This window comes from Cuculus canorus, chromosome 12 (assembly GCF_017976375.1).
Source record: "Cuculus canorus isolate bCucCan1 chromosome 12, bCucCan1.pri, whole genome shotgun sequence".
Classification (NCBI taxonomy): domain Eukaryota; kingdom Metazoa; phylum Chordata; class Aves; order Cuculiformes; family Cuculidae; genus Cuculus; species Cuculus canorus.
The window spans coordinates 16,223,094-16,244,592 of record NC_071412.1 but is presented as its reverse complement, the minus strand read 5'-3'; the positions used below and the strand labels follow the sequence as shown (position 1 = coordinate 16,244,592).

The following is a 21,499-nucleotide window of genomic DNA, read 5'->3' as shown; positions in this document are numbered from 1 at the left end:
TCTATTAATTTTCTGCCTGTGTTGTCCACCTTAAAACTGAAGGCCAGAGACGCACTGTGAATATGTTCAGCCAGAATTTTGGTCAGTTGCTGGTACTGTTGGCACATGAAAGGTAAAAAATCCTTGAGATTTCTAGAAATTTTTAGTGGACTAGTTGACTGGCTCCCTGGTAAGCCCCCTCAGTTTTGGCTTTCCTTATTTCCAGTTACAGAAAGCAATGTCCAGATGATCCCAGGGAAGGAGTGTAGTGGAGAACGTTGCCTCCTCTGCAGGAATGTGCTGTCCCTCTTGATTTAGTTGGCTTGATCCAGTGCTTCTCCTCTGCTTTGGTGAAAACCCATCTGTTTTAACTTTCCTTAGTGATGACTGACACACTTTCACCCCAAAAACCTCAAATGTGGCAGACCTGTAAGAGTCAACCTGAAATGAGATGTCACCCATTGCATACTCACATGGAGGGTTGTGGCAAGGACCTGCTGGGATCCAGATTAGTTATTTATTAAAAAAAGCGTGTTTTCCATGACTGCTTGTTGAAGAAGCCTTTTTGATTTATGTTCATGCATCTTTTGCATCTGAGATGAAAACCAGCTTGGCTAAATGATGAGGTTCAGGGTGATGCGAGCCAAACAGATGCACTTCAGAAAATGAAACTTCAGTCTTAGATTTACTTAGCTCATTTCCTAGTGTCATTATGCTGTCCGGATGATGAATGTGCTTTAGTTGTGTGATCCTACACTGAATATATTTTACAACATTTTTTTCACGCTCCCTTCTGTTGATCTCATCACATAGCCAAGTTAATAGATTTAAGGCAGTTTGATTTCCATCCCATATGTTCTCTAAGGCGTTTTGGAGGGATAACTGTATATAAATTTTCTTTTACCATACTATGCCAATATGTACTGTTTTTCCAGGTAACAGGGGTAGGCATAAGCATTCGCAGAGAAGCTCTGAGATAACTTGTGTTTTCTGGAAGATACCATCTCCTGTTGTCTTTTGGAGGATCCAGGAAGGATGAGACCTTGGATGGGAGGACAAGGAGACTGTGTAATAATTTTGGAAGCATTTATTAGATTTATTTTTTTATCCCTTCCCCCTAGCCTGCCAACGAGGCGTTTCCTTGAAGAACGACTTCTAAACCATTACTTCTGTACCATTAATTCCCGAGGAAGGTAGGAGTTCGTGCTGTAGCTGCAAGTGTGTTTAAAGGATCAGGACAAAGCAGGATCTTTCCTGCTTAAATCACCATAGGTAACTGCAAATGAAAATTATAAAACTGAATTATGTGCTTGAAGAAAGCCCAGTCTCTTTTGGGAAGGGTAGGATTTTTTTCCTATCTAACAAATCATGATGGGTGCCTGAAGAATAAATTCATCTACAATTGCGAGCTGCTGGGAGGCTTCACTGATGTACCTAAACCATGGGAACAGAGTGCTAAAGCCAAGGCATTTAACAGCATCTGTGTGGTACTAAATATATTGAAACTTACTTTATTTAAACAAATGTAGCAGTATGTTTGAAGTGGTTTGTGTTAGAGAACAGGTTTGTCCTTAGACTAAAGATGTGACTGAAGTTTGGAGGAAAATGTATTTACTTGAATAATTTGGTAACTTAGTCCTGGAATCTTCCTCACATACACTTGCTTAGGGGTTTGGTTTGTAATGAATTTTTTTCTCTTGATGATGAATGGAGCCTGATAGAATTCAAACCAGTATGAATATTTTTATAGTTTAGAGAAGTTGGTATTTGCTCAGTTAAATTTTAACTTGACAAAACAGTGCAGAAAGAGCACTTGTGGTGCCATAACGGACGCATTTTTTTTTCCACTTTTGTAGAACCTAATGCCCTTTAATAAAGACAGTGGACTTGTTGTCTTAGTAGAGAGGTAATCTTGAAAAGTTATGAAAGTGCAGCTGCTAATAATTGGTGTTAGAAAATAAATTGAGCAATTAAAAAGGGATTGGTATATAATCACTTGAAGCAACTTTATTCCATCAAATCCGCTGCTGTGTTTTAGATGATTGAAGCTGAAACTCAACTCCAGTTGATTTCACGAGTGCAGCTGGGATCTAAGCCATACAGGGATAAAGATGATAAGGGGGAATTCCAAGGGGGGATGTGAACGGGGCTAGATGACAAAACTGGAGAATTCTTTTAGCAGTAGTGGTTTGGAAGGTGGAGTGGCAGGAGGTACCTTCTGCGTGAAAACCTGACTGCCTGGAGTGGCTTTCAGTGGGGGGGAGTCTTAGAAGAGCAGGTTATGGGCTATGAGGATGAACCATTTGGTCTTGTGTTTGACTCTTCATTTAAAAAAAAAATAAAAAAAATCCCCAAATCTCTGTTTCAGAGAAACTTGTTTTAAAAAGACAACAGCAAAAAGCCCTTATTCATTAAAAAGTTGTCTTTCAAACCTCAGCATTCTTTAAAGGTTAAGGTTAAGGATGCTGTTTTAAATCAAATTGATGATGAGTTTCATCACAAACTTGATTGGAAAGGCTCAAGGAAAGTAGAAAATCCATGAGGCTCAAATGTGAAGTCAATGAGGACAACCAAGAATACAAAATAGGTCCCCATGTGTCTGTAAGACCCCAAATATGATGAACTTAAAAAGCATTGATGCCTTTAAGTGTCTGGGAAGCTTTAGATTACTTCTTGCCTGCAGCAGTTTATAGAGAATGATAATAATCCTAAATGGGTTAAAATACATTTTTCTGTAGAAACTGAGTTTTAGACTGAGGATGAAAAGACAGGATAAGATAGTAACGAAATTTTCTGTCCTGAAAAGTCAGCTAAATCTCTTAGTTTCTGATACAAATCATGGTCTGTGTTTCCTGTGCGCAGTATAGGTGTGCTTGGTAGATCAGAGACAGCATTTGGAAGGGGGGCGGACACAACAGGAGGATGGGAACGTTATGAACAGAAAGAAGAACCTTTCATATCATCTTGTCTCTCCACCCAGACAGTGTGAATGTCAGTGATGGTAAAGATCTATTTTGGTCCTCTCTGAACAATGCACATTGATTAGCCATAACTTGGCATTCATCCAGTCAACTAAGATGAGTCTTAAAATCCTTTCTGTGTGAGATCGATGTGTCTCGTAATTTCCTTTTTAGTGCATTTTTAATTTTTCTGTAGCGTTTTTTGACATTGCAGGAGTAACACACTGCACCTTCTTCCAACCGTATTCCTGCTGTCAGCTAATCTTGGGAGCTCTTCGTGCCTCGGTCCGGTGCAATGTCTTTGTGTTCCTGATGAGATCTGAGAGGTGGCATCTGCTCTGGGCTGGACCTGCATCGCTGCGGGGCGATGGCAGAGAGGAAGGCTGCTTGTACGATATGGCCCCAGGCAGCCGTCTGCTGCGGCCGGTGCCGCTGTCCTAATGTTTCTATTTCTGCTCGTGAAATGGAGTGCAAGGAATTGCAAAACTCAATAGGTTAAATCTTCTGTTTGTTTTTAATTATTTGATTTTATTGCCGGATCCTCCCTTCATCCCTCCTGCTCCGTTTCATAATGACCTTGATTTGCCTCCAGTGAGAAAAGTGAACTAATGTTGTTGACTTGTCTTTTTAAATACTCGTTATTGGATTTACCCGACCTCTTTTTCTGATGTGGAGAGTTGTGCTGGCCTTGTGCCAGCTGAGTAACGTGTAGTAATCTGAAAGCATTTGATTAAAATGGCTTATGGTCCCCCCTTACCAAACTTCAGCTTTAAATAAAACGATACTCGTGAAACTTATAGATACGTTGGTTTAGTTGAGTAAATAACTGTTTTGAAACAAATCCTGTAGAGATGAGAAAGGCAGACAAGATGCATGCACAAGACTGAAAATATTTCAGCAGAAATATTTGCAGTGTTGCTGAATATGAATAAAAAAAATATTGAGAAGAGTGGGTGGCATAACTTTAGATAGAGTCTTGAAAGGTGGTTTTGTATTGAGGTCTGGTGGCTTTGGGAAGAGGTTTGTGATCTTACATCATATTTTAAAGAGGCAAAAAGTAATGGTTTCTCTTATGATTGATGTTTGCTTCTCTTAAATCAGATTCTAGTGTCAGGGAAAATGCTTTATATTTTGTAGGTGATGACGTGCTTGTGGAAAACCATTTAGATGTGGATATTGCGGAGTGCCTGTAGTTCCCATTGCAGTTGTCCTTCCTGTAAATGGAAGGTAGAAATGAAACCACCTGTGTTATCTGAGCCTGTTGGGCTGCAATCAGCATTGCATTTCAGTTAGTTCAGATAACACGCAGCTGACCTTGGTTGCGTCCTGTCCTCTTCCAAGGACAGGGATGCTGGACTGGTGTTGTGTTTTGTCTTCGATACAGATCCTGCTCTGTGTGCTTGCCGGGGTGTGAGGTTGGGGAGGTGTGCTGGGATGGAAGGATGCACTCTGGTCCTTTCTTCGGTTTGGGAGGACCCATGGTCTTAGTAAAGCCTCCTGCGCGCTCATGTTTGTCGTTGCTGTATGCTGATCTTCAGTACATCTGATATAATACTAAGAGTTGGGGCAACATTTAGGAAACGGGTCTGCTTGGGGAAATAATTTGTTTATAGAGGTTGGATCAAATGGCGGATCCTCTGCGGAGATGGGTGATTGTCATGAAGACCTTGTTGTAACAAGCCCTTCTTCTAGGACATGCGGGGATGGAAAACAAGGGCTAGACATCGTTTCAAGCTTACAGGAGCTATTTGGTTGCTCTCTAATCTAGGAGTCAATAATGGTTAAAAGAAGTGCCAGGAAACTTACAGGTTGCATTTATTATTAGTTCTTTACTGCAGATTTATTAAAATCTGCATTTGTCTGAATCGGAATTGTCTTTTTCTGTTACTGATGGCATCGTTATACTGGCAAAGTGTCTATGGTATACTGCTAATATTCTTTACATAGGAAGAGTGGACGGACATGTGGATGGACAGCAGTTTTTGGAGGGATGTTGGTATTTCAGCTGCCGTGTTAGGGGGAATTGATGGCTGTCGACACAGAGATAGAGAGATCGCTGTACATTTGATAGGGAAGACATGCCTCTGCTTTCCCTTGAATGTGGAAAAGAAAAATTGGGGGAGACAGATAGACCTGTAGAGGAAAGCGAAAGGTGAGAGGAGTTGATGACTTTCTCTGTGAATAACCCTGCAGCTGAAGCTCATAGTCATTGAACAATTAGAATAATCACATTTGATATGTTCAAACCCAAAATATCCTAGAGGAGGCTTTAGGGTTATAGCAAAGAAAATTAATATATGAGGTGGGAGAGAGATTTTTCTCATATTGCACTTGACTTCCCTCAAGCAGCGAATAGTTTCAGGATAAGTGTGATTAGCTGCTGACTGCAATTAGGGCAGACGCTGTCACCAGAGCTGCTTTGTGAGCTGACCCGCAGTAAATGCACGGACAGATGTCAGAGGAGCGATTTTGCAGACCTGGCTTAAACTTGCTTCTCTTTCCCTTCGTGATGTTTCTACATGGGCCGTGTAATTATCTTCGAGATGTGTAATAGTCTTCTGCTGCCGTCTCTCAACTGCTTTCTTACACTGTCTGCGGGTGCCTGGCCTCTCGGTGCACACTGCCCAAGCTGGGTGCTCCAGGACCATTTGTTTCCCATTTGTTTTAATCTTTCTTTTTTTTGAGGATGGGCCAGGTCAGTATTTCTTCTTTGTAGCGGTGCTCAGTTGAGAAGTCATGCCTGCCAATGGAAAAAAAGTGGGAAGCCTACACCCCACCTCTTGTTCTGGTTGCAAAGACAGCCCTTCTAGAGACAAGGGAGGACGTGGAAATTCAAGACACTCTGAACGGAAGAGAAAAAGCAAATACATTGTGCTAGTTTGAATTGAATATGCTCGGTTTTAATTTGTGCCCACTGAAGCATGGAAATCGTTCTACTGCCGGTCTTGGGAATATTTTTATTTTTGCTGCTTATCTCCAAAGAAACCAGGTCTCCAACCTCCAGATGAGATCTTTTTTTTTTCAGAGAGGATAAGGAGGTTCAGGCTGTTACCTTGACAGGCTTAATTTTTACTGTTTGGGTCTATATACAAACTATTTTATTTTGACTATTTTTTTTTTTAAAAAAAAGATATTTTTCAAGAATGTGCTTTTGAATTGTATTTGCTCAACAGCTGCATCCCTCTGCAGTTGCATTGTGTGCTGGGCTTTAGGTTGGTCAGTTAAGGCGGAGACTGTTACTCAACTGCAGGAATGAGATTGTGGCCAATTTTTGCTTAAATAGTGCTTTTCTGTGATATCCCCATGCTTCAGTTTTAACTCAGCAAATAAGAAGTGGGGTTTGGTAACTCCATCTCGCAAAGGACAGCAGCTGAGTTACCGCGTTAATTAGTGTCTTGCGTCCATTTTTGAAAACACAACTTGCTTTCCTCCTGTAATTCTGCTCCCAGATGGGCAGTGGAGCTGGAAGCTTTCTCCACGGTGCCGTACTGCACCTCATTTGTCAAAAAGAGCTCTAATTCCCCAAAATAACCTCGTCTCCATAGTCTGTCCAGTTCTTGCCCTTCCCTATTAAAAATGTTGAGAGTGGTGCCAGGACGGCATTTACTTCTTCGTCTTTCACATAGAACCCACCAGTTATTTCAGTGACAGGGGACAGGACAAGGGGGAATGGCCTGAAGCTCCGCCAGGGGAGGTTCAGGTTGGATATCAGAAAAAAATTCTTCACGGAAAGAGTCATCGAGCACTGGAACAGCTGCCCAGGGAGGTGGTCGAGTCGCCTTCCCTGGAGGTGTTTAAGGAAAGGGTGGATGAAGTGCTGAGGGACATGGTTTAGGGAGTGTTAGGAATGGTTGGACTCGATGATCCAATGGATCCTTTCCAACCTGGTGATTCTGTGATTCTGTGATTTCAGGTATATCATGAGCAATTAAAGTAGCTGTTGATTGCAGCTCTCTGTGTCCTCATGGGAGCTCCAGAATCCAGAAACAAGGTAAAAATTTGGGAAAGAATACGATTTGCGTACAAAGCTTTGCCCTTGTTAGGGCTGAGTGGGCGAAAGGACAAGCTGCAGTGTGGAAATTTGTGCTAGAAGTGCTACCTGTGCTAACAGTGATGGAATATGGAATATTGGCGATTAGAACTAGATGATCTTTTAAGGGCCCTTCCAACCCAAACTATTCTATGATTCTGTGATCTTATATATAACGTACATTATACAAAATTAATATATAGTATATACTACTGGTGGTATTTCAAACAAGCTGTCCCTTCAATTTTAGAATTCCAATACTAATTAGTAAAATATCAGCCTTGGAAGATTTGGATGACATGCGTTATTAAACACTTGGGTAGCTCCACCTTTGTTTTTGGTTATTTTTTTCAGTACTAACATTTTCAAAGGCCTGCACAGCTCGTGTTGTCAGGGAGCTGATAATAGGTCTTTTTACTGGTGCTGTCATCTATAATTCAAGGGATTTTTCAGGACTTCTTGGATGGTAAGAAGACTTCTGTTTTTTTTTATTTCATGTCCTAATGTATTTGGAACACTTATTTGCGAGATTTGTGTTGTGGCATGTACCTGACAGCTTAATTTTGAGATTGAATGTATTGCTTTGTGGTTAGTTTAAATGCAGCATCCGATTTGTGCCCTTGCTTGTAAATGATCATAGTCTGTGGGATGAATCTCTCTTATAAATATGGCATTTTGAGGAAAGATTTATTTTTTTTCATGAAGTGGTGATTGTGAGTCTCATTTAGAATGTGATTCATGCTGTTTTGGGTTATTTTGTTTGGGGTTGGGGTTTTTTCTCTTTGTAAGGTAAATGAGCAGATCCAACAGTACAGTTTTAATATTCTCTGCCCTTTGATCTTTGTTGGCACATTTCCGAGTGCTTTAAGATCTATTCTGTGTGCTCACAGGGCTGTATGGAGAATGTATAGGTTGCTGCCAGCTCTGCATCGCTTGTAATGTGTGGATAACGGGATTGGATACCTGGCACCTGCATGGACCAGGGAGCAGAAGGATGCTTTCAGGCTGGTGCTGCAAGATTTTGTAGTTCTGCATTGAAAACAAACACTAATTTTGTAGGATTCTTAAGTGCTCAGTTTATAGGTCTGGAAGCTACGTGTATGGTCAAGCTGTAAAGGTCAAATCTCTGAAATACATAGGTTAAGGGGTGCAGTAAGCTGTGGCGCTGCTGAACTTTGAGAGGAGATGGATGACACAAAGCATCATCTCTTCATTAATACGAACCTAAATCTAGTCGTGAGCAGCAACGTTTTTTCTGCCAGGGCTGCAGTTATTGCTGTGGAGTGCTGGCTTTCATTCATTGCAGAGGAGATTTATCTCTTCGGGGAAATGATTTCATCCGCAGATGGAAAATGGGAAGGAGCTGCAAGCAGAAGTGGCAAACTGGAGGGCAAAACCGGCACGCATTTTGCAGTTAGTTGAGGGTTGCCTTCATTCGAGGAGGATTCTAAAGAACAAGTATGGGTTTCTGTGGAAACCTGGGTGATTTCTGTGTTGGAAATAAGAGTTACAGTAGAAGGACCTGTGGCTGGCAGCTGCTGGGGTAGGTGCGTGTGGTGCTACAAGAATATGGACTTCCAAAATAACTTCATTCCTGTTCAGATGCTTGAGAAAAGCTGAGGGGGCATTACTGAAAGAATACAAGGCAGTCAGAGCAGAAAAATTGGAGAATTAGCTGTAAACTAAATGTAAATGTAAACTCCGGGTCATTAACAGATATGCTTTACCAAACGTCTTAAAAATGGTATTGGGCTTCAGACTAGAAAAAGTGGCTTTTTATTGCTTGTTTTAATCTTGAGGAGTATGTATGCTATCAGTTGGAAAGTTGGGAATGTCTTATTGGCAGAAGAGAAAGCTCAGGTCTTTTGTGTTGACGGATCGCCAGGAGCAGACAGGTAATAATTTTTAGTGAAATGTAATAAAATTGCATTTGGAACAATGGAAATATTTATTTGAAGCTGGTTGTTTGCTGAAAAGAATTTTCTGCGAGAAGGCTTTAAAATCATCCCTTTCTCGCTGTTGGATGCCGTACATAATCCTCCATAAAATGAGAAAGGACATCGGTAATAACGTTATTTCCATCTTCTCTTAGCACTATTGCACTTAAACTGGACATTGCACCTAAGCTGTATTAACTTCTTCCAGATAACTTCAGAGCTCTTAAGGCTACAGGAGAAACATCTAACATTATAAAGATCTTTTTTTGACCCAGGAATCACAAATAATGTCATGACATTCAGTGATGTGACTGGTTCCGAATTTTTATTTTTTTGGGAAAACACAGCCCCAGTGTTGGCACTTGCGAGGTGTTTAATGTTTATCTTGATTGTGTGTAGAGTCTGTGGTAAGCAAGGCTAAGTAGCGTTGGTTTAACTTGGTTTGGGCTGGAAATGGGTTGATTTTCCCCAAGGAAGGAGACTTCCATCCTGAGGAGCTGCTGATGGACATTGTTTTCTAATCCAACGAGATCCTGTACGAAGACTGCCCAGCATATCAGTATGTGCCAGTTTGTGTATGTCACTAATCAAACTACTCTTGCATTATGATGAAATTATGATGTAAGAAATCATTTCTTGATAATAGCATATAAAAATGTATATATTTTTTTAATAAGCTGCCGTTTATCTCCCTTTGGAAATTCTCTGATGCAGCAATATGGTGGCATTTAGGTGCTAGTGCAGTGTAGTTGTGTAATACTGCTTCTGGAAAGGCTTTTTGCTCCACTCTTGTTTCAAGCATGATGCTTGCTGAAGCTGTAAGTGATACTGGAGTACTGCGCTGCAGCCTTTTCTGTGTGGCAGAACCCAGGTTTCTCCCACTGCCGGTGCCTGTGGGGCTGGATTAGGAGGGGAAGGATGCCTTTATTTCCCTGGATTTTATTCTCCAAAGCTCTTGAGCTCTTCTGGGATAGAAATGTCTTGTCCTTAACACTGGTGTGATTCCTGGGCTTTGGAAAAGGTATTTTCTCCATCTATTTTGGGAGTGGCAAGATGTTCCTCAGCACGAACTGCTGTAGTCCTTGGCAGTGTCTCCCTGCTCTAACACTTCATATCCTTCATTTTTCACAGGTTCAAAATGATTTTTATTGTAAACACTTCTTTTTCAGGCTCTATACATGAAATTTTTGGCTGCAGACAAAAATATAAATAGCTAGGCATGTGCTGCATGAGATAATGGGAAGAACTTGTGTCCATTTAGGGTTTATACAGCCATCTGCCTGCTAGCTGGCTCTTCTCTGTGCTTGTATTATAAAGTGGTATTTGACAGTGATGTATTTTTTCAGCGTATCATAGAATCATAGAATGGTTTGGGTTGGAAGGGACCTTAAAGATCATCCAGTTCCACCCTCTGTCTTTCCAGTTGGGTTTTCAGAGGCTGAACTGCTCTGTGTCTACCTGTAAGAGGCAAATCCAACCAGCAAAGCCGGAAAATTGGACATTTTGGCTGTTCACATGAATGGAATTGCTGTCTTGGTGAGGAATGTTCTGTCAGACAGCAATGCTTGAGCCTAGAGTTAATCCGGTAAAACTTTTGAAGGAGCTGTAAATGTAATTTTGCCACTTCTGCAAATAACAAATTTATCATGTTATTTGTACTGGGGTTGCCAAGCCTCTGGCCACTGACTGCTTAATTAGTCATTACGGGAAGGAAAACAGCTCATAACAATGATTTGCCCCCTGAAAGTCACCAAATACTTGGGATCCACAAAGCACTTCCTTCATTCCTGACTTTTTGTTAGTCCTTGCCACTCAGCTTACAGTTTGCCGTAGCCAAGTAGGGAATACGAGAACAGTGGGTTTAAGTTAAGTGAGTGCCACCCTTGGGGCCTGAGAGACAACTCGGCAATTTCCTTTGATACTTTTTTTTAATAATAATTTCATTTTATGTATTATTATTTGTTTTGTTTCTGGCTAAAAATAGCCAAGGGGGCAGCTGACAGGTATAGTTCCTGATACGGGCTTTGTTACTGGTCTTCATTTGTCAGAACGAAGCTTTAATGATGCTGTGTACCCAGCATTTCTTACATCCTTGCTCGCTCCAATGTCATTTTGTCCTTGAAGCTCCAGGACACAGAATTAAATTCCAAGCACCGACTGTTCAGTGAGTACCATGCGAAAAGCTGATTATTTTAGTACTTTACCACCACCGTGGTGTTTATGTGCTGGGTGCATGTTGCTGGAGAGTGGTAGAGCTTCCAGGAATCAAGAAGCAGTGACTCAAATTGGGAGTGCAAGAAAGAGGAACGGTCTGGGGTGAGGTTTTGTTTGCGCTGTCTTTTTGGTCTCCAAGCGTCATGCAAGGAGGCTGTAGTGGAAGTGAGGATATCAGTCAGTTTTCCCAATCACAAAACCTCACTAAGCCTTCTCGTAGTCCCTTTTTTATTTTCATTTTCTTTTGCCCTGGTCTGTGCCGACGGTAGCAGCTCCAGGTGGCGAGGAAGGAATCTTACAGGCAAGACCTTCATTTGCTATGGAGCCCTGATTAATTCCTTGGATGCCGATCCATTCCCTGCACAGAAGGTGCTTTGACTTTAAGGGGAAGAGTAAGTGATCATGTTATTAGTCACATCCTAATTCAGTTCCTCGTTCATCAGAACCGTTTGCAATGGCTTCTGGGAGTAATTAATTTTGCAATGTTTTTTCCTGTAATTTTTTTAGGTTTTTTTTTTTTTTTCTTCCCACTTTCGTTTTGTCTCAGCTTAAAGGTCTAGTAGAAGCTGACAGATTTCCTCACGAGATGCATCAGCAAGACTGTGATGGATGGGTAGCAGCATCCTCGCTCATCTTGCAGCTGCTAGGAGAGGAACCTTTGAGTGGTTGTTAGACCTCATAGGAATAGCAAAACCTCAAAACATGGAGTAATTCCAGGCTTGGGAAGGGAGTATCATCTACTGAGGTGCTTTGTGTATGCATGAGTTCTTAAATAGCAAGAAATGCCAGATTAAAGTATGGGTAAACAGAGCCCATCTCCGAAAGAGATGCAAAAAGACTTCAGTGCAGAGCAAGAAGCTTCCAGGTGATGAGATGAAACACAAGTGTCATTCTCTTGTGTAGACAAGACTAGACAAGAAGCTGATGGAGTTGCTGAAAGGGGCTTTTAAAGGTCCCTTCCCACCCAAACCGCTCTGTGGTCGCTTCAATACTTGCAAATCTCACTGTTCCTGCATTAAAGGTTTCATTCTTTTGGGCAAACTTCACTTTATAGAATTTTTGCATGCAGTTTTATAGCAAAAAAGTCGTCTTTGCACCCTCCTGCTTTCCCTGCACTAATACCTGGGTCCATAAGCTTCATTTTCGGTAGCACCACCTCACGCAAGTGCACCACAAGGTTCTTTTAGGCAAACTGACATAGGTGATTAAGCAACAATAGTGACATTTCTTTCCCATCAGCAAAGAGTGGAAAGAGAAAAATTTGGGGAGCACAGAAGAGGAAGATGATAAAAAGGAGAGGATTAGCATTACATAGATCATCAAATGAACAGATGTGTAAAACTGTGTACTAATAACGAAGATGTTGAGCATCTACATGGGCATTTCTGCCCTTATGGGAAGTGGTAGTTTGTACAGCATCAGCTATCATGGATGTGTCAATCTGGCATCAGTTTGGCTATCGCGGAGTTGTTATTTCAGGGATTAGCAGCATGAGGCTGTTTGCTGCTGCACAAGAGAACTTTGGAGACCTCTTGGTCCGATATATTCAGATTAAGCAGTGGAGCGTGTTTAAACTGGTTGTTTCTTTCTCTTATTTTTATAGTTTGTGTCAGGAATTTCTGTCCCACACGGTATGCATTTTGATGGACTGGTGGGTGGATAAATTCAGACTGTCTTGGGCAATCAAGCCGGTTATGATTGCCTGAGGATTGGGAACAGGGAGAAGGTTTCACTATTTTTGTAGTCCCTCGTCTGCGTTATGGGATGTTATAATAAAACCAAGTGAACTTTGCTTCCAGAATTGCCCCTTTAGCAGCCTCAGCACTGACACTAATCTCTGTTTTTTTTCCAAATCATCCAATATTTGGCCCACACTATCCATGATTTCAGGCTTTAGCTGTCACAGATTATTTATGATGGGTACTGATGCTTTCAGGGGACGGTTTACTTTGGATTTTTGCCACGTGTTGCTTTTGCTATCCTGAAAATGAAAGTACTGTGATTGGGCTTTCTGAAGGGAAATAAAGAAATGGCATGACCGAAAGCCTCCACTCAGTGACCGTTCCAAAAGTAACTGCAGGGTTTTAATTTGCTTGATGTCCCTCACGGGATAACACTTGCTAAAAAATGCAGGCACCAGTGCAAAATCATTCACTATATATGTGGTTAAGTTGTGAAAGCACATTTACTGCCAGTGTATTTTATGGGAGCTGGAGCACCTCCCATACGAGGACAGGCTGAGAGACCTGCGTTGGTTCAACCTGGAGAAGAGAAGGTTCCAAGGAGACCTTAGAGCAGCTTCCAGTACTGAAAGGGACTCCAGGGAAGCTTCGGGAGGGGCGCTTGATAGGGAGTGCAGGGATAGGATGAGGGGGAATGGTTTTCAGCTAAAAGAGGGAAGGTGGAAATGAGATTTTAGGAAGAAATGTTTTCCTGTGAAGGTGGTGAGTTTCTGGCCCAGGTTGCCCGGGGAAGTGGTGGCTGCTCCATCCCTGGAGGTGTTCCAGGCCAGGTTGGATGGCGCTTGGAGCAACCTGATCCAGTGGGAGGTGTCCCTGTCCGTGACAGGGGGTTTGGAACTGGATGGGCTTTAAGGTCCCTTCCATCCCAAACCATTCTGTGATTCTATCTGCATTAAACTGTGGTCAGCTAGCAAAAAAAACCCCACTATTTCAATGTTCACTGTATGCACAAATCCTGATTGACCATCATACACTTTTTGTATGCTTTTTCTGTCAGCCTACTGGTAATCAGATAATTATTGGAACTTCTATAAAAGCCTCTGAGCTCCTAGAAAATATTAATCTATTTTTTTATGTGGGACACAAGGTTTAGTTTTTAATGTCAAGTTTGTGTGAAGGTCATGCTTTTTACATTGCAAGTAGAATTATGTTATGAGAGTAAAACAGTGAAATCAGCGTGTGGGGTCAATTTGAGTAAGAATCTTCATTCAAATGTAGAAAATGGAAAAGAAAATATTAAACTCAAAGTATATCATCTTAAAATGTTATATATTCTTAAAACCTTCCTTTCACAGGCATGCATAAGCCATAAATTTTTGCCAGAGCGCTCACAGGACTTGGCAATGTTTCTGGTCTAATGTATCCCTGAGTTTTCCATCTCCTATGGGATCAACATCCATCCTGTTGCCACCACTGCCGTCCTTGCCAGAGCCAGTACGTGAGTGAAGCAGCTGAGCAAGAGCTTGGTAGTAAAGTCAGGTCATTTTATGATATGCCATCATCTTGGGTACAGAAACAAGCACCCCCTTTCACTAAGACACTACCTTCGCTTTACTTATATAAATGCCCTGCCTACTTAGATGTAGCAGAATTTCTATATGTTTCCATTTAAATGTGTAAACACAGCAATGCAAAATGCCTTTAATTGAAATAGTGGATAGAGTGAGTATTCATGCTTTGGAAAATACTCTTGTTTTGTTCTTTGCATGCTCCTATTTAATATTTTGTGCCCAAACACAAGAATATTGTTAATTTAAAAATCATATAAAAGCTACTATGACTGCCTACTTGAACAGCTGTCATTAGGAGCCTCTCTCCTTGCCATGTTATGTGTATTTCTTTGCAGTCCTTCTCAAAAAGCTTTGAAAGTGGACTGTCTGCAAGAGATGTGTTTGACGGTGAGCAGAGCCAGGCTCACGTGCACCAGTGGTTGGAACACCACAAGCAATTATCTTCATTAATGTTTCTTTGCCCCAACATAATACTCTGAGACATGTTTAGCGTTACTAGAATGAAATCCCGTGGCCTGCCTCGTGATTTACAGGGCTCAAGTTAACACCTCTGCTTTCTGACCTCACTAAATTTCATAGTCATTAGACGCTTCTTAGGCTGGCGTTTAAGTGGTTTTGGGGAGGACTTGGCTCTTCTGCATTCCCAGAATTACCGGGAGTTTTAGCATCTCCATGAGGTTCATGCTTAGTTGCGTTTCTGCTGGATTCACATAGTTTGGGTGCAGAAGCTCCAGATGTTTATTATTCTGCCGTGTCCATGCAGAATAGGCATCTGTAGAGAAGAAAGGAAGGCTTTTGGGCAGGTGAGGTAGACTGACCTGATGCTTTATAGAGGATTTATTGAGCTTAAATATATTTGATGGGAGGGAGGGGCCAGAAGGGAAGGTCAGTTTGCTCAAGGTAACCAACTTAAAATCCTGTTTGCGGTTCTCACATGAGTCAGCAGTCTTTGCTCTGCTCTGATCACTTGAATAAAAATAGCCAGCCGCCTTGTAAGCTTTGAAGTAAAGTCTCAGGAATTATCTAACTTAAGTGTTGTTTGTCGCTTTTCCTCCTTGAAGAAAAGCTGACGCTGGAGTTGCAGAGCTGGACAAAGAAAGCCCAACCCGCCACTAAACTGACATCATCCCTATTTCATCTGTGCCTGTGCTAAACCTATAGGAAAGCAGCTGGAGCACTTCCCAGTTTGTAATATATATCCTGCAACCAAGCAATGCGCCATGAATCCCTACAAGTATTTCACTGTAACGTATTAATTTCTTTGCTTGGAATAGTGTGTGGCTGGGGATAATATACTTACTGAAATATTGGAGCAAGAAACAATGCAATGTGAAATGATGCTTTTCATTTCAGGGCCTCAGAAATGCTTGTAGGAAGTTAAACAGGTCTGGAAATCCCAGCCTTGCATGTATATAGGTGATGGGGTGGCTGTGCTTGGACTGAAGGTGTCTGATTTGGGTGCTTGGGGAGGAGTGCGAGGGTAGGGCAGCTGTGTGAAGGGCTTCTTCTGAATATTCTCCCCAACACTGAATATCTGACACTCGAGAGCTCCCTAAACCTGGCGTGGGCTTTGAGGTCATGTTTTTTGACTGTTCTTGAGCAGTTTGTTGATGCCGTTGGGAAACTGTCATAGTCGTAGGTCTTGCTCCTGTGGGGCCGTGCCCAGGGGAAAGCTCAACATTATACGTAACGTCAGAATGTGCATCGTGTAACGTTTTAGCTGTGTTAAATATCACCTACCACTTCATTGCACAGATCCTGGCTCTAAGGGTCCTCTGCATTTCTTTGTAGTTAACTTTTGTCTGTAGATCTGTATTGGGAGAGCCAGGGGGTGTTTTCCAAAGTCACAGTTAGCTGAATGATGCTTTCCCTAAGTTGGCATGAAGTATGCAGACACGGAAATAGAGGCACTAGCTCTTAAATTAGTTATTTGGTGATATTAAGCAATAAGGCTTGTAGCAACTTACGACATGAGTAGAATGCCGCTATTGATTCAGCAGGCTGTCTGGTATGTTGCTCACAAAATACTGATTTTATTCTCCATGAAGTATACTGAAAATCAGCGGCTCTTTTAGAATCTTTGGTGGTTCAGAATCGGGCAAATTTAGCAAAAGCTTGAGGTGCCGAGGTAGTTATGTCTGAGTAGAGGGGACCTTGAGAATGTGGGCGGTGTTTGTGTGTTAAATGGCTTTATTTATTACAGCTGTGGTGTCTGAAAATCCTGCTCTGTTTTGTGATGTTGGTTGGGAGTCATCATTTGCTATCTCAAAGGCTGTTGGTATCATCACTTGAGTTGCTCCTTTGTATCTCATGGTGCACGTCAACCATTTTTCAAGAATCACTGCCAAGACAAAGCATCTAACCTGGTTTTGTTTTTCTTTCATTTTAGGATGGCTAACGTGATGACCTGACAATATATAGGACGGTCCTGACTATGCAGCGCAGGTACTGATGGGAAAGGATCCAATATGAGTGTGAATGATGTTGGAGGAAGACGACGCTTTGAGGATAGCGAGTACACGCTGCACATATACCCTGGAAGCATCGCAGAAGGGACTATCTACTGCCCCATCACCGCCAGGAAGACTTCCACAGCCGCTGAGGTGATCGATTCGCTCATTAATAAACTTCAGCTTGAGAAAACAAAATGTTACGTCCTTGCCGAAGTGAAGGAATTTGGTGGGGAGGAATGGATCCTCAACCCTACGGACTGCCCCGTCCAGCGCATGATGCTGTGGCCTCGCATGGCCCTGGAGAACCGCATCAGTGGTGAGGATTATCGCTTCCTCCTGCGGGAGAAGAACCTGGACGGGTCCATTCACTATGGGAGCCTCCAGTCCTGGCTGCGGGTAACAGAGGAGCGTCGCAGGATGGTGGAGCGTGGCTTCCTTCCCCAGCCACAGCAGAAGGACTACGATGACTTGTGCAGCCTGCCAGACCTGAATGAGAAAACGCTCCTGGAGAATCTCAGAAACCGGTTCAAACAAGAAAAAATCTACACCTATGTCGGCAGCATTCTCATCGTTATTAATCCATTCAAGTTTCTGCCTATTTATAACCCCAAGTATGTCAAGATGTATGATAACCATCAGCTGGGAAAGCTGGAACCCCATATTTATGCTGTGGCAGATGTGGCTTACCACGCCATGCTTCAGCGGAGGAAGAACCAATGCATCGTCATTTCAGGAGAGAGCGGGTCTGGAAAGACGCAGAGCACCAACTTTCTGATTCATCACCTCACTGCCCTCAGCCAGAAGGGGTTTGCCAGCGGAGTAGAACAGATTATCCTTGGAGCGGGACCAGTGCTTGAGGTAAGATGAAGATGATAGTAGTGTGGAAACTTTTTAACAGTACAAAAAAAACCCCAAACAGAAGTAGTTGTGGTTTTATTATGACACTAATCTGGGGTTGTTTGGTAAATGCTGATAATAAGGTTACAACAGTATTAGCAATTAGAGGGGATTGTATTTGTGTCTACAGAATCCTACCTGCTTCAATAAAAAAAAGGAAAAATAAAAGCAGAGCTTACAAAATTATTAATGTTTTGTTTCCACTCAAGTGTTTCTTAATACCAGTATATCTCAGTGATTTTTCTGTTTGGAAATGGAAATGACAAAGCCTTTTCCAAATTAATGGCAGCCTTTCTTTAAAGGATATTGTGAAGAGAATTCATTTCACGTAGTGTATCGGTAGTGGTGTATTTGGGGAGTTACTGTGCACTCAACTTCATGGAGCTTGGGGAATAGATCAAAGGTAACTTGCATGGTCAGAATTTTTTCTTATCAGGAGTACTTGATTTGGCCAATGTGATTAGGCACTTAATAAGGAGTTTTCCTGGAGAGGAATTTTCCTGGAGAGGAGAGAAGATCAGATTAACTGCACCATGAACTTCACAGACGTGAAATTCTAATTAATTTGCCATGAGTTTGCTCCATAACTCTTTGAAATTGTTTTCCTGAGACCTGTCAGTTTTGCTAGTTAGAGTTTTTAGTTTGTTAAAGCCCTTCTGTGTGGGAGTGATGTGAGCATCAGTTTCAACCATGCCATTGTTCCTCTTTGAAGAGGTGGTACAGAGAGAGGTGGTGGCTCGATGGTTGCATTTTCTCTTAAAATAAGAAGTGGCTTTGACCGTGTTTTGTAAAGAGAGTGAAACTGGATTTTGGGGATTTTTCTATTCTGAAGGTTTTCTTTGGCAGTTGTAGACAAAGATAACTACTCTCTGTGTTTGTGTTCTTTTATTGGGTCAGCTTTTGGTAGCAGCAGAAGGTTTGGGAATTGTAGAAGGACTGGTGCTTGTGCGTGCCTCCGCTAAGGAGAAGCGAACAGCTTCATGTTGGAAAGCCAACAAGTTTTTTTCCATTTTTACATCCAGTGGAGTAGGCTGAACTAATTTAGTCCGGAGTTAGCAAATGATTAAAGTCTTCGGGGATGGGTTTTGCCCTCGGAAGCAGCAAAGCTGTATGACAACCTGAAGATGAAGAAATTATAAAGGCTTTTTGTTCTTGGTCAGTCTGTATTGAACTGTATTAATTCCTTTAAAGCATACAGACAAGTGGACTCCTGCTTCTTGCACTTGGCGGTGTTTCTCCTGTTGTTGTGCAAGAGACTTTGGAGCTGTTTCTTGCTGGAGTCAGGAGAACATTAGGCCAGGATCCAGCAGTCCAGTTGTTACTGCAGTGCCCGTTTGATTTAAGGAAACAGGTATGATGATGATTGCATTCCATGTCCAATCCTGTTCACTCCTTTGGTCTGCATGACTGTTTGGGTTTTGGTATGCTTTTCTTTTATTGTACCCTGTTGGACCAAGGTACCCTTCATAGTCTTCTTGAGTAGTGTTGGACATAGAGAGTCTTGGTCTAGCTTAGATTTCCAGAGGTGGAAGAGAGGGAGCTCCATGAAAGAGAAATTAAAGGAAAGTTTTGGGAATTGTTTTTACATAAATTCTGGTTTTTTTCAGGGATAGGTAAAATAGTCCAGTTGCAAAACTGCCTCAGCATCACAGACTGGGAGTCCATCAAAGCAGTCCCTTAGATAAATGAACAACTCTTCCACCTGCCTGAAAGACTAAATCTTTTTTTCTTCCAAAAGCAGAGAGAGCAGGGTGCAAGCAATTTCTGATCAGTGCACTAGGAACATCCCTGGTTGTCAGGATTCCTGCTGTTACCCTCTGTATCAGGATCTGAATTTTAGGTCTGTTTGCTCGGCTCTCAGATGGAGGGGAGCAGGGCGAGTGGTTTGCTGGTGATGCTGCTTTGGTGATGGCCACTTACTTCTTCCTGGGGACTGTTGTTTGTGTTGGGATTAGGTACAGAGGAGGGGTGTACTGTGCCTTCTTGCTTTCCGTTCACAAGATCTGCAGCTGGTTTTAAGAAAAAATAAATATATCTGAATCACATCTGTTATTTCTTTTGCCTTTGGAGGAGTTTGCGTTCCGGTTCTCTGGCGGCTGGGTGGCTGCTGTTGCGCTTCTCGAGCTGCCTCCAAGTCTCTTGGAGAAAGTGAAGCTAATCTGGCATTTCTTCTGCTCCACCAGCTCCAGTCCATGATAGTCACAAGTCACAGGGCTTAAAGAGTAAGATGTGCATACTCCGATTTTTCCTACCCTTCCTAGAATTTCCTGAAAAAAGGAGCAACAGAGCAGATCCGTTGTCATAGTTTGCTTGACACCCCTTTGCAGGTCTGACCTTTTTGATTCCTTGTGTTTGTAATGCCCTTTTCACTTCTCGATTCATTTAGGTGCCAAACTCACGTATCTTGATTGTTCTCCCTCTTCTTCTTCATTCTTCTCCCCATCCACAATCATCTTCTTTGATCCCCTGGTTTTCCCTCTGCGTATTTAAAATTAAGTTATGTTCAGCTCAGGCTTGTCTTTTAGGAAGCAGTGATGTTCCTGCAGCTTTGGGTTTAGGGCATGGAGCACAGCAAACAAGAATTTACTCAGACCTGTTAATCTCTCTCTCTTCTTCCCTGCTTTCAAAGCATCTCTGGTAGCAGAGTTTGCACTGACCCACCTGATCCTGGGAATGCCTTTCCCCTCGTGCTCACACAGCGGGAGCGGAAGTGGAGCAGAATCAAGATGATTATTTTAATTTTTTCTGCAGCTTTGCTGTTTTCCTAATTTACTTATTTTGAATAGCCTTAGGCTATTGTTTGTGACTTTTTTTTTTGTTGCATGAGAATTCCTGTAAGCGTTGTCCAAACTGTGCCTTTGGGGATGGCTGTCAAGGCGAACCGTTACCACCATCTCAATGCGATAACATCAGCCGCTTAGTTGTAGGTAGCAGCGACTGCTAGAGGTGTGTGCTGAGACCAAATGTCTCCTTTTAAAGTGGATTTGACATAAGTCCTGTGGATTTTCTCTTTCCTTAAATGGGTTTTAATAGGCAAGCCTGTTTTGTAGCCATGCCCCTTGGAGTGGCTGCAGTGTGCCTTTTTAGTTTTGTGATAAATCACAGAATCACAAGGTTGGAATTCTTTTTAAATCTCATATCTCATTAAAATGATAGTATATAGATAGAAAAATATATTTAAAAATATATCTAAAATATATGCAGCACGGCAGCATCCTCCTCCCTTCGGCGCAAGGTGAGACATAACCCACACTTCAGGTTGGCTGGGGAGGTTTGCATGCACATTAATTTGTTAGGTTATGTTACTTTGGTTTTTTTATTTCTCAGCAGATATGCAAAGGTAGCTGAGGAATGCCCAAAGGTCCCCAGACAGGTATCGCATGAGCCTGGATCTGAAGGAGTCTGCCCCAGATCCTTTTGTGATCCATAACTTTCCTAGCATCTCGCTTGTCACAAGAACTACTGTGATGACAGCTCCCAAAACCAGGCATGTTTTCTCAGTAGCTGTTTGCATGCATCCCCAAATGTCCTGGTGGGGATTTCTTAATTGCTTTAAAAAGAAAAAAAAGGCGAAGGGAAATGTTTATGTGGTGGGTTGAGACGGCTGCTGGTGGCAGAGGGTCCTGCCCTTCATCACAGCTGTGCGTCTGCAGTATCTGTGCCAAGGAAAAACAGGAGCTGATTGCTTGAATTGCTTCTCAAAAAAATGCAGCAGGCCTTTTGTAGTGGCAGCAGTGCTGTTTACATTCCCAATAGGTGGTGGTTTGCGTAGAAAC

The 21,499-nt window shown here is 42.2% G+C and overlaps 1 protein-coding gene across 8 annotated transcripts in view; it reads left to right on the top strand.

The window, feature by feature from the left end:
* The window catches only part of MYO9A (myosin IXA), a 163,264-nt gene that overhangs the window by 16,366 nt on the left and 125,399 nt on the right, over positions 1 to 21,499 (top strand). For all 8 annotated transcript variants that reach the window (XM_054078252.1, XM_054078255.1, XM_054078253.1 and 5 more), the window contains exon 2: positions 16,763 to 17,684. In XM_054078252.1, the coding sequence (XP_053934227.1) occupies positions 16,842 to 17,684 (843 nt within the window). In that variant the 5' untranslated portion in view covers positions 16,763 to 16,841. The remainder of the gene's footprint in view (positions 1 to 16,762; positions 17,685 to 21,499) is intronic.